Raw genomic sequence first — 13,362 nt, forward strand, 5'->3', positions numbered from 1 at the left:
GCACTGACCCCAGAAAATGAGGTTGACAGGCCCACTATCAGCGCCTTGAAGGGAGTTGGAATGAACCTAGAAGTGCTTCTGTGCGAAGAACTCCACCTCTTGTAGGAAGGAGTAATTGTAGAACTGAGGGCTCGAGAGCACTGTGCCCTTCAGGTGATCAGCAAACAATGGATAAACAACGAATGGATGGCCCTACAACGAAATGTTGCCATCGTTGTTGAGGCCAAGGCAACCAACCAGAGCAAGAAGATGATGCAAGTCGTGGAGGAGGCATGCAGAATGGTCCCAGAGTTGGCCATTCCGGAGGAGGAGCCAGTCGAGGTCCGCATCCACAAATTGGCAACAGGGGTGCATGAAACTCGGACAGAGATGGTGCAGGTTTAGTTGGAGCTAAACCTACAGATTCCAAAACTCCAGTTGAGGGCCCAACCTTCAACACCGCTAGAGGTAAAGGAACAGTGGGCGACCGCTGTCACAGAAGTAGTCGCGGTGGTGGAGAGTTAGCAGACTGCACGTAGTTGTTTGAGCAATCATTTGAGGTCCTGACCAGCTTGCAAGAGGACCCAAACATCTTGAGGCTAGAGATGGAAGCGCACGAGATACAATAGTGCTACAATGAAGTTAAGGGCACAACACGAACCGTCGCGCTGACACAGAGGTTAGCCAAGCGTCAGGAGGCCATGCAATTGAAGGAACAGGTGGACGCAGTGCTGCACAAGGAAGCAGTTCTGAAGGCGTGACTAAAGCCCTAGCTGGAGGAAGCTTAAGAAATCACAGAAAATATTGAAGGCATGCTTGCGACTCTGCAAGTGACACAACAAAAGCTTCAGGCTAACAACATAGGAGCAGTAACCGATAAGATAGTTGAAGATGCAAAGCAGGCATCAACTCAGTGCAAGGCCGAGGTTGTGGTCATCCAGGTCAAGCTAGACGGGCTTCACACAAAGATCTCTGTACCTACTAAGTGACTCGAGGATGAGTCATGATGTTTGTGTTGGGGGCCTATTGGGAGTGGGATCCCCCAAGGGTAGTTTTAGGGCTAAAAGCCCATTTTTAAGTCAATTTCTGTAATATAATTGTAAAGACTCTGCATTTTATGGTCACGAAGGTGTTATGTGTCAAAAAGGGTAGTCCGCCCTTATTTTTGTAAAGTAAAGTCGGTTGTAAGAGATCTACCCATGGTCCGCGGACCATGGGATTGTATAAAAAGAGTTATGCTCTAAGTAGTTAGAGAGATTCCAAGAAAGGAGAGTTGTAGCTCTGAGGTAGGAAGTCTAAGTCTTGGGTTGTAGCATAGGTAGAGGCTCTACAGCTGAGTGCACAGAGGCCTAGGGTAGAAGTCCGCAGCTGACTGCGCAGACCCCTGTAGCTGTGTGCGCAGGGTGGATAGAAGTTGTAACACTTGGAAGATATTAATAAAATGAGATATTCTGCAATTTCTGTGTCTTTGTTCTGTTGATGCGTTTGGATATTTTATGTATGAATTTCCTTTATTATGATTATATGATGCATGAATGAATGAAATTACATTGAATATTGAACGAAATTATGAATATCTGCTTACGTGGTGTTAACTTTAAGTATTTGATGAGATAATAAAATTACCTAGACTAATTGGGGAATCTGCACGACACGCTTCCATAGCAGCGTGAAAGTACTTGAACAGCAGGCTAGGGCTGCACAAAGGTCGGTCATATACTTTCACGAAGGTATTGAAGGTTGGAATAGAGGGTTTCTCCTGCAAGCCCTAGAAAGAAGCAGCATGCACGGAGGCAAGGATAGAAGGAATCAAACGACATCACAACCATCTCAGGGTGCAGAAACTTGGTTCCAGCGTCCCTCGATACTGCTTCGGGTGAGACTTTGGTCCACGCTCCGTGGGCTGATGCCGAAAGGGCCAATAGTCTAGGGATTTGTTTGGCTATTTAATGTTGAACCTAGGTCAGGCCCCCTCAAGCCAACATGTCTCAAGAGCCGATACTTGAACGAGTGTCTCTTTCTTCATTTTTTCTCTGGTGAACCCTATTGATTGTTCTTCCCTCTTCTTGGCCACTTGCAAGTCCTTAGCCATGTGTTCATATTCTGCTATCAAGAAATTCACACTTGAGGTTGTGGCCTTGGCATAAGCCTTAGTAGCATCATCTAGGACAGTTGGATGTCTTCGCACATCAGACACAATCACCCATTCTTAAAAGTGCGTGAGAGATGCATGATCATCCGGGGTGTGCGCTCTGTGTGCCTATACAACCATGTGTCGTGACTCGTCAAAGGCTATGTTGTACACATCTATTCCCAAATCATCCTCAAGGAGAAGAGTATCTCCTTGTTCACTTGGGACTTGTTGTACTGTCGAAGCTGGTGAACCCTGTGGAGTGACCTCTGTTACTTTTGGCACAAGGTCTATTTCCTAATCCTGTTTTGGTTGTACCATCTCTATGTCCATATTTTCATCTTGTTGAGCAAGTTCCTTCACCTATGTCCATTCACCCTATTCATCATCTGTTGCTGGTGGACCTGAGCCTTCAACTTATATCGACACAATTTTCTATGTCTATGCACCTCGCACTCCTTCTGTTCCTATTCATATTCCTGTTGCACTCCCTTCTCTCTTCTATGCAACTCCTATTCTTCTTTGAGCCTTTTCTATACTTCGTGAAACTTTCTCTTTGCTTCTTCCAGTCTTTTATTTTTTGTATTTCTTTGCACTACTCTCCTTTCGTGTTGTCATCTCTTCGCCTCAATCTCCAAAGCTACTTTCTCACAAGTGGATATTCCTTAAACTTGTAGCTTTGCTCTGCCTTTGGGCTCTCGGCAATATTCTTCTTGCCTTTGTCTTATGCATGTCTGCTGCTCAGTGCTCCTACTATTTTTGTTCCCTGTGGAGCTTGGAGACAGAGAGACACTCATTCAAAGAAAATGTCAGCTGAAAAACATAAAGAAACTCAAGGATTGGTAATGCAACAAAACGAGTGACTGTTGGCCAAGATTATACAATTATGACTCTGAGAGGTAGGGAGACTGTGAGCTAGAACTGCACATTCAACAGTCATAGCTTCCAGTGAGTGGGTTGCTAGCTGAAACTGTGTAGAACATAGTCCAACTTGTCTTGCTAAGGACTAGAACTGCGCAATGCACAGTTCAGTCGAACTTGATTGCTGGCTGGGACTGCGCATTGTGCAATCCTAGAGGCAAGACTAGGAACTGTCTCCCAGAACTACATAGATCAGAACCAGGAAACCAGTGACATGTAGCCTCTCCACAATTCTTGGAGCCAAGGTAGAGCCTTGAGTCCTAGGAATGTGTAGTGCATGCCGAGAAAGGCAAGATGTAGGCCAAGGCAGCCCAGATCTGCCAAAGGGTGACTTGAAAACAAGTAAGAATGAATGCATGTGAAAATATGGTGAAAATCTAAGTGAATGGACATGTATGAAATCAGAGCAATTGCAAGAATCAGTTAAACAAAAGAAAAATGAAGCTTATGAAGTGAGTCACTGCAACGGCAACCGTTAGTGCAGAAACAGGGTCATGCATGCGACACTAAGGAAATGCAATTGAAAAATTGAAAAAAAAAAAATTCCAAGTTAAAATACATTAAAACGTCAGTGGTCATTCAATAAAACAAGGAAAACAACACTCACACAAGCCAAGGAAAGAAAAGCGACCGAAAAAGAAGCAAAATATATGGAAAGAAAAACTTACCCGAAAAAGCCATTAAGATCATGCCAAATATTCCTAGATGCCTCGGGAATGCCAGAGCTCTAAGATTGAATGTGAAGAATGACCTATGGGGCATCCATTAAATATATTTAGTAGATTTATGGTTTAAGATGCGCATGCTACAAATCAAGGAAAAAGCGACACTTGGTAGGAAGTTTCTAAAATCAACTCGAGTGTAACTCCCACTTGCTAAAAATAGATCCCATTTTATAGAGATACTTTTTCATTTTTCCTTTTTCCTTTTTTGGGAAAGTTTTCCATGTATACAAGGAATAATTGTGCAGTTCTGGTGGGAATCGGGCAACTTACCAGCACATGCAACAGACAACAACTGAAGGAATGCTTTTGCGCAATTCTTGGGTTGAGTGGCTCTAGTTTCCTCTCATGATATGCACAATTTCCCACCTAAAGGCAATCTTCCAACTGGGTCTATACAATTCCTAAGTCGAAGCCTAATGTCTAGATGTTCTGCGCAATTTTCGCTCTGAGAAAGGTTTTCTGTCGAACTGTTATGCTCATTTCTAGAGAGCAGGGCTGACTGCCAGGATGATCTGTACAATTCCAGAGAGTAAGGATGGTTTCCCTCTAGGATTGCGCAGTTTTCTAAGACAATGCAATAACCATATGTAAACCAAGTCACGAGGTCAGCTTGTGGATGGTCAGGAAAAAAAGTTAGCAAACACAAGCTACAAATTTAAATATTAACTTGAATGAAACACAAGTACCTGAGCAGTGCAAGACAAGCTACTAAGATTTTGAGGAGGGAGGCTCCAAAGCAAAGCGAAGGAAAAATTTTGGAGGGTGGTTGTAGCCGCTACAACACCACATTATGAATATCACAAGCATTATCAAAATTAAATAAATTATTTTCTAAAATTTATGAAGTATCTCCAGAGGACATGGGAAACTTCTCCATGGAAATGTTTGGAAAGGGATGAATCTTTCTTCGTAGAATGAGAGGACTTCTTGTACATTAGCCTATTCCATTGTGCACCTTCTTCTTTTTCCATAACTTAGAAAAATATTGATGGGATTGATGGGGATGCAAATTATCTTCACAATATCGGAGAAACTCTTGCTTGGAGTTTCCATCTAGATGTTCATGTGATTCAAAAAATTTCAATGGAGTAATTGGGGCATGTTTCTTTAAAATCAAAATATTTAGTAAGGGAGTCACTAGAGAGCTCATTATCTCAAGTATTGGATGTTTCTTAGTATTAAAGAAATCAGCAAAAGATATGTTTACTTGAATTTCCATAATATTGAAGATTATGTGATTTTTTTTTAACAAGGTTTTCAAGAACCTAATTCATTTTTAACTATGTGGCTAGAATTCTACCAGTTTTTTTCAAAAACTTGAACTAGAGAGCTTCTAGTTTCTCAATAATTTCTTATCCCTAAAATAAAGTATCAAATTTCTTGAAAATGAATCACTCCCTAGCATGGTTACTAAAAATGTTGAATTCATTTCCTATTAAGGGAAAAATCCAACCTCCTAGAAACTTAATAAGATTCCCTTTACATTTTTATAGAGGAAGTACTCCTCTTTTATTCACTGAAATATTCTAAATAACTCAAAACAAATAAATATGATAATTTAGAACATTCGCCTATGAGTGGACTATGTGTTTTGAAGGGAAAATAAAATAATAATATTAGAAATAAATAAATTTGATGATTCATTCCATGATACATTATGAGGAGAACACATTTGAAGAAAATCCATAGAAAGAAAGTAGAAAAATGGCTAGATATTTAGATAAATCTAAAATAATTTCATACATTTAGAGATCATAAAGTGTCATAGGAAGACATTCATGAGTTTCATTACACATTTAAAATTCTCAAAACCACAAATGACATGCACTCTTGAAAACAACTTTGTGCGAAAGTTAAAGAATGATTTTACATACTTTAAGTTTCAAATGGTAAGTTCCTGAAACACTTTACAAAATCTTGTTACTGAAGTGTAAAAAGTAAAGGAGTTTGTCCCTAAGGGACTAGGATTTTTCTACTATGGACCGAATAATATGAGGTTACCTAGAAGAAGAAAAGAAACTACAGTTACGGATCCACTTCACAAATATATAAGACAACTCACAAGGATGGATGTCGAAAGACTAGTGAGAAAAAAAGGGAATTTATTCAAAAAGAAAATTAACACCCACAAAATCATAGAAAAACAACTTATGGAATGAAAACTCTCACTCTCAACCACTACCTTCTAATTGTGATTTTCTCCATTAATAATCTTGTCTCCATCCCTGCAACTACTTGATGGTTAGTTTTTTGCTCTTTGTGTTAACTAAATAGAGATCCATTTTGAAAATATGAATTTAGAAATTCATCCTCCAATATGGGTCCCACTTCATATATTCCATATTTCCCTATTTTATGAATCATTTTAGAAAAATTGTTGTTGATATGCCCAAAATTGGTCACACTTTTTCTTGTAATTTTTGGAGTTGATACATATAATTTAGCTGTTAAAACCACTTTTTTTCCCAAATAGAATTTTGGGAACTCAAGTTATGATTTTTGGGAGTTCATGACCCAACCACCATTGATCTGCATGAGCCAACTCAATAGATGTTTATCTACTCCACATGAACCTTGGTCTTTTGATTTAAAAATATACCCAACTCTACCCACATGAATTATAGGAATTTATAATGATTTATAAAGAAAATTACTCATATATATGTGTGTGAATTATAAAGAGTCATGAAACCTTTTGTAGCTTAGGCAAAGTGTAGTTTTTTGTTTCCATCTCATTGTCTAGTCATGTGAGTCATTCCCCAACATTCTATGTCCAACTAACACCTTCCAAGCGCTACCCCTTGATATGTCTAGTTAGTTTCCATGTATCATAAGGAGATATCCAAAAACAACTTAGGATAACATTAATATGTGTAATAATATAATGTGAAAGTGAGGTGTAAAAGGTAAAGTTGACTCAGTAATAAAGAATGGGGTGTGATGTGCAAGGCATGTGTGAAAAATGACTAAATAAAATGAGGAGAGGAGGTGAGGTAATTCTTCATGAAAATAATACTTAATTGGGAAAATGGAAAATGGGTAAATAACGTGAATAGAAAAATAGTTAAAAATTGGAAAATATTGTTATCTTTGGAATATTACCTTTTTTTTACTCTACAAAATCACAGATGAAGCTAAGACATACAGATATCAAATGAGAAGATGAACATAAGAAATTTCTTTCTTTTTGATATCTTTTATTTCCTTCTCTTTGGTCAAAAATAGAAACCATCCTTGATTGACTTATGTGAAGAAGATATGAAACATTACAAATAACTAAAAGCTCATTGTTTCAAAATCACTCTATTTGATGTGTGACATGAAAACACATCAACAATCACATGTAAAACCATACCATAGATTTTCTATGGAACCATCCTAAAAAGGAGCTATGGAACTTATTCACAAACTTTCTATAAACCTATTTGTAGAATTGTTGTGGAACCATCACATAGATTTGATAAGTAACCATCATGGTATGGAACCTATTTGCAAACTTGTTGCATAACCATCCCACAAATTTTCTATAGAACCACCCCACTACAAAAATCATTTACATATTAGTTGTCACTTTCATGAATCCTAGTAGTGGTATGTTTGAGAGACTTACTATATATTTGTTACAAAATTTTATCAAACCATCATAAAATTATCATTGTAAAATCCTTGTTCAAAAGTCTTGCTTTAACATTTCTAGAGAATTCTTGATCTAGGTGGAAAATAATTACCACAGTTAATAATTATTTTTCTATCAATTGTTGTTAAAACCATGGATAGTGCATGATACTAAACAAAATAAATCATAACATTAAAGCGAGAATCTAATTGCACCATGATTTCAATTTTACCATAGTAGTTATGATACTCACCCATGGTATTCACCCATGGATTTTGTAAACCATGGTATTTACCGATGGTATCATAATTTATTATATTTACCCATGGTTTGGTAATTTATTATATTTTCCCATGGTATTCACCCATGGTTTTGTAAACTGTGGTATTTACCCATGGTATTTTGAAATATAAAAGGGGACAACTCTTGGTGTAAATGCACCCATAACAATTATAAATACTAGAATTCACTAGGAGCAAAGCATTATTTTTCTCATAAAGTAGTCTCATGGGATATTATCAATGTAATAAATATTTGTGTTCGTTGTTATTTCTTTTTCTGAAATACCTCTCTTGCACATGTGTCATATTCTGAGTTATTTTTATAATGTCAACATTCCTTTTGTGCATTTTGCCTTATTCTCAATTATTTTTATACTGCTTCTTTGAAATATTTATCTCACACATTATGACACATTCCTTTTTCACTCATGAAGTTACATTTCTTAAACAACTTGGATCATGTTAACATTAATGTACCAAATTTGATGAGAAATTTGTAGCTAAGCACGCTCAATCTAGAGTAGTATTGGGATAGCTAACTTGCTGGGAAATTTTTAGTTCTTATTATTTTTTATATTCTTTGGTCTTAATCCTCCAATGATCCAGATCAATTCTTATCATTATCGACACAATCGATCTTTCTAATTCATTACAACTTTCCAAATGATGCTAGATTTGTCTAACACTCGTAATTTTCACACAATCTTTAGTCATGGAGGGCACCATTGTCCATCTCATTCACCCTTACTATCCATCTTCATTGCATATGTGATTTTTTATAGGACCACATCAATCATTTCAACAATGGTCAATTTCAGTCACCCATGAGACAAATTTAGAGCTAGAAAATAATTACACTCAGGTACCATCAAGTTAATGATAAGATTATTGGTATGTACTCTTCCACTACTTTTAGTTCCAATTATGCTATTACCATTCCAATTGTTAAATCACCTTACTTAGGGATGAATGAGTCCCTTGGTTGGGGGAGGTACTTCCATACTCATCATACCAAATATATAAGTCTAGTTGAAGTCTAATAAAAAAGTAGGTCCATAACATAGGGGAAGTTAAAAGAACCATTTAAAAAATATATTCCCATCACTAATCAATGTCATTAGCCACCTATAAATATCATTTCCATGGTTTTTCCGTAATACCATTCCAAATGATGGTGCTTTAAAGGAAGAATATCTCATCTCTGTAATTCCTCATTTTTTCCCATGCAAATCCTACCCTAAACACTCATTCCAAAATTCCTCCCTCTATAGTCTTTCTCCTTTGCCAACAATTCCATAATGGGGGAACCTCCTACATGCTATGAATTGGATCACATGGATCATTACTAGAATTTTTTAAGTGGCTATTTTTTTTAGAAGGTTGGGTGGATGTCCAACTTTGTAAAGTTCAGAAAGGGAGGCAAATTTTTCACTAGGGAATTCTCTTTGGCATTTGAAAACCAAATAGACATAGTAAGGATATTGCAAATATATGTTGATGGGGATCTAGTATCCAATGTAACTTATATACCTTAGACTCAAGACTACTGGTTCGAGAGATGAACAACAGGGAATATGTCTCATAAGTAATCCTTTGTAGAAGGAGAGGTTGTGGAAGGTAATGGAAATGGTATACCAAGGCCATCTTTTCCTCCACCTTGGGTAGGAGTGGCCATGGGTATACAAAAATTTCTTACTTATGAAGGTAGACATGTTATGGTATTTGTATACCATTTCAAACTAATGATCCATTTGAGGCACTGAAAACTCATTAACATTCCATATTTCTTGTTGAAAACATTGGAAGTCATGAATAGGACAACAAAGGGGGGAAAACAACCTAAAAATAGTATCTATGGCCATGAACTAATTAGGTTGATTCTTAGTCAGTGCATTCTCAAAAATATTATTAAATGATTCTACTGTTCCATTGGCCTAAGGGTGATAAGGAGTATCTTCTAATGATAAACTAAGAATTCCTCAATCAATGCTTCAATGAGTTTATTCAGGAAGTGTGAACCTTGGTAACTCATCAAAATATTTGGACATCCAAATCTAGACAATATATACTCAAAAATAAACTTTGCAACAGTCTCTGCACTGCAATCCTTTACTGGTTTTGCTTCAGCCCACCTTGTCAAATAATCAGTTGTAGTGATTATGTACCTCGCACCATTTCTCTTTCCACGTTGGTTGATAGGTCCAACAATAAGGTTATAGAATTCTAGTGCATTTTTTGTCTGCACAACCCAATCAGGTTGCTGCAATGTCAGTGGAGTTACATTCTCAAATATTTTTGTTCTTAACTTTCTGAAGGTCCAAATCTATGTACAGACAATCATCTTCAAAGTTGAATGTAAATATAAAACCATCGACCATGTCTTTCCCATTGATTGTACCATGTCGTAGCTCTATTTCTATGTACCAGTTCTGAGGGATTGTCTCTAATGTATGAAGGAATCCACGTACCCATTCTTGTTGTGGAATCTCCTTCCATGTTGTAGTCCATAGCTAGATATGCTTCCTAGGGTTAGTTTCACCATCATATTTTATCTCTAATTCTACATATATCTGTCCAAACCGTATCCACATCAATCTTTGACATTCTTTCTAGCCTTATATATTGTTGTTGTGTGCATCCCACCATCTAGAAGGAGTAGCTTTCAGGGCTATATCCAAGGCTAACAATATTTGATTTTTTGGAACCTGTTCCGCATATTCATCAAGGAAAATAATCACATCACCTAATCCATCATAAGAAGGCAGGTTACATACCTCAGATGTCATGTAATGAACTGATTTGGAAATTTTTGCACAACGATTTGTAGATACTTCATGTAGCATGTTCTGCTAGTTCTCCAATTCTTCTTCTGAGTCTGATGCACAAGAACTATCATGCTCCCAAGTCAAATTTCTCTCTGTAGTAGGGTTAACAAAATCATGTTCCTTTGCTCTCAATTGATAGATATTATCTATATCAGGTTCACATTACTCTTCTCTAACTGGTTCTATATAACTTTCTTCTTCTGATTTATCCAAGGGAAAAATTACCCTCATATTATTCTCTTTGAATATCATCTGTCTCTTCTTCATATTAATTATAGACATGTTATCAAATGCCCAGTCATGTCCAAGCAATGCAAGATAAGGGTTACTATCATCAACGATCTCTATTAATTCAAAGTCAATAGTAGTGTGAACTCCTTCAATATTCACTGTTACACCTGGTAGTCTTCCAAAGGGGAAGATATTTTTCTGATTTTTCATCCTTAACTAAATAGGCGACCATTGTAGCTTCGTCTTACCCATTAATTCCCAAGTCTTCTTTGTCAATCCATTAGCATCAAATCCCAGATATAGAATAACTTGATCCATCTAATATTCTCCTATCTATGCACTAAGCCTCATTTCTCTTCCAGTTCTCTTCTGTTGATGCAAATTATTCATTGTGTTCATCTCACTTCGCAGTGTTTCTTTTGAGGCACAAGAATCTATCAACAACTGAAGCCCTTCTACCACCTTTTGATCTATTAATAATCTCATACAAATTTGTATAAAAGACTTTAAAGTAGATCCTTTATTTGTTGACTCCTGATCTTATGTCAGAGCTTGATCCTGTGTCGAGGCTCGGTTCTGCGTCGAAGTTTTTTGCTTTGGCTACGCACTGGAGGTCGAAGCTCCATCATCCATAAAACTTCACTTTACTGCCATAAATTCTTATTTTTCCTTCTAAATATAAAAAACAAGAGATTTCTCAATAGTTTTTCTAACCCATGTACTTTTAGATTCTTTCTTCTCATCATCTTTATCACTTCTGTTCACAGCTCCACTTATATTAACAATACTAATTCGTGGTTCGTCATTCCTTCTTTCAACGATGATCATTTGAATATTCTATGTCAGTTGTTGATTCCTTCTTTCTTGCATTTTTTCCATAAGTATAGGACATTCTTCAATTACATTTTCAAAATATTTATAGTACTTACATGTCATAGTAGGGTTCTGACAATCTCTCACAAAATGACATGCCTAGCCGCAGTTATAAAAAAAAAAAAAAATTGTCTATGTCCTCAACCAGCTCTAGCACCTCGACCTCTTCCTTGGTAGCCTCCTTAACCACCATGTTTTCCACTGCCTTCATGTCCATGTTCTTCTGATTGCATTCTATAAGTTTCGGCACCACGCTCCATCATTAATTCATACGCTCGACAATTTTTCTCATCATGTCCTACTGATTTACACAATTTGCAATATACATTTCTTGGAGTTTGCACATATTTCTGTAACATGTAACAATCTTCTTAGCGATGTTGGCCTCTAGTCTTGCATATCTCACACCATAGGCTGGATCCTACTTTTAAGGGTTTGGGTGTTTCACTAGCCATGCAATTTCTGAAGAGAGGGCATTGTTCTTTATAATGGCCTTTTGATTTGCTCTTCTTACACCACACTTCTTCTCTGACTTCTTTGATTTTATTTATATCTTGTAATTGCAGAGTCAAATTTTCTAGTTGATAGTGAATCTACTACATACCTGCATTCGTATCTCATATAAGCGAAGATTATAATTTCATCGCCAACTCTAGAGCTTCCACTTGAGTTTCTATCTTCTATTGCATCAAAAGAAATATGATATGTGGTAGCAACACAACTATGAACCATTCCTTATGTTGCTATGGATTTATGTCGAATCTTACCTGATCCAATAATACCTTGAATCTCTGATCAAATTTCCAAACAGACTTAGTAGGCCTCTGTTTGATCTCCTTTAACTCGGTTATGCACTGCAACTCAGACTTTAGCTTCTTAAATTATTTTACCATTATTGTTTTAATTTCTGCAAATGATCTGATCTGACTACTCAAATACTTCGTGTACCACGTCAATTATCTATCTCAAAATGTCGTGACGAGTCGTGCCTTATTTATAATTTCATCATGGACCTGCTTCATTGTGAATACTGATTCACATAAAAACCAAAACTACTCTAGATCCTTCGACTCAATTCTTTTAAAAAAAAGTAGCTTAATATCATCATCTATATTTCTTCTCAGAGGGGGAGGGGGAGGGGGATTCGTAAGGGGAGGGGGATGGGGAAAACCAAAAGAACCCTGATTATTACTTGATTCCGTCTTCGAAGGACTTTCAGGCTAGAAGGGTGAATACTGTTAGTTTCAGTCTTTCCAGCCTTCCTCCAGTGATCAAACATGCTCTTACAAAGTGATTTTAAGGTGTCAAGATCAAATTTTATCATTTCAGTGAGTCTTCAAGTAAAATTTGGTCACTAGGCATTAGGTCTAGGGTTTTCTTTCACTCCTTTCAAAGTTGTCCAAATGTCGGTCTATGTCACTATTCAGCTGAATCTACCATCATTCAGAGGGTTGTCATCATCATGTCAGGTTCCAATGGGTCATTTTACACCTTGTTCATGCTTCAGTTGCGCCTAGGTAAGGTCATTTCCCTCTCCTAGGGTTTTGAAGGAAATTTCTCTTGGACGGTCAAATCATCAGCAAAACTTGTATCCTAATGTTCATACACCTTCCCCTATCCTTAATGTACCTTATTAAACACTTCCCATCACTGAGATCCCTTAAATTCTTCATTTTTGCACAAACTCTAGTTTCTTACTACAAACCCTATTTTCGAGGCTCAGCCTGTGTTTTTCCCTTTTGGACCCCTTCCCCTAACTCAATTTCAGATATTCCACTTT

The 13,362-nt window shown here is 37.1% G+C and overlaps 1 protein-coding gene across 1 annotated transcript in view; it reads left to right on the top strand.

Annotated features, from left to right (window-relative positions):
• Window positions 1-791: 791 nt before the first annotated feature.
• Window positions 792-13,362, top strand: part of LOC149262247 (autophagy-related protein 8C-like) — a 29,370-nt gene continuing 16,799 nt past the window's right edge. The window contains exon 1 of the mRNA XM_089376263.1: window positions 792-953. Within this exon, the coding sequence (XP_089232389.1) occupies window positions 792-953 (162 nt within the window). The remainder of the gene's footprint in view (window positions 954-13,362) is intronic.

Source organism: Pinus tabuliformis, chromosome 6 (genome assembly GCF_031772625.1).
Source record: "Pinus tabuliformis cultivar Carrire ecotype Pingquan chromosome 6, CPIR1, whole genome shotgun sequence".
Classification (NCBI taxonomy): Eukaryota; Viridiplantae; Streptophyta; class Pinopsida; order Pinales; family Pinaceae; genus Pinus; species Pinus tabuliformis.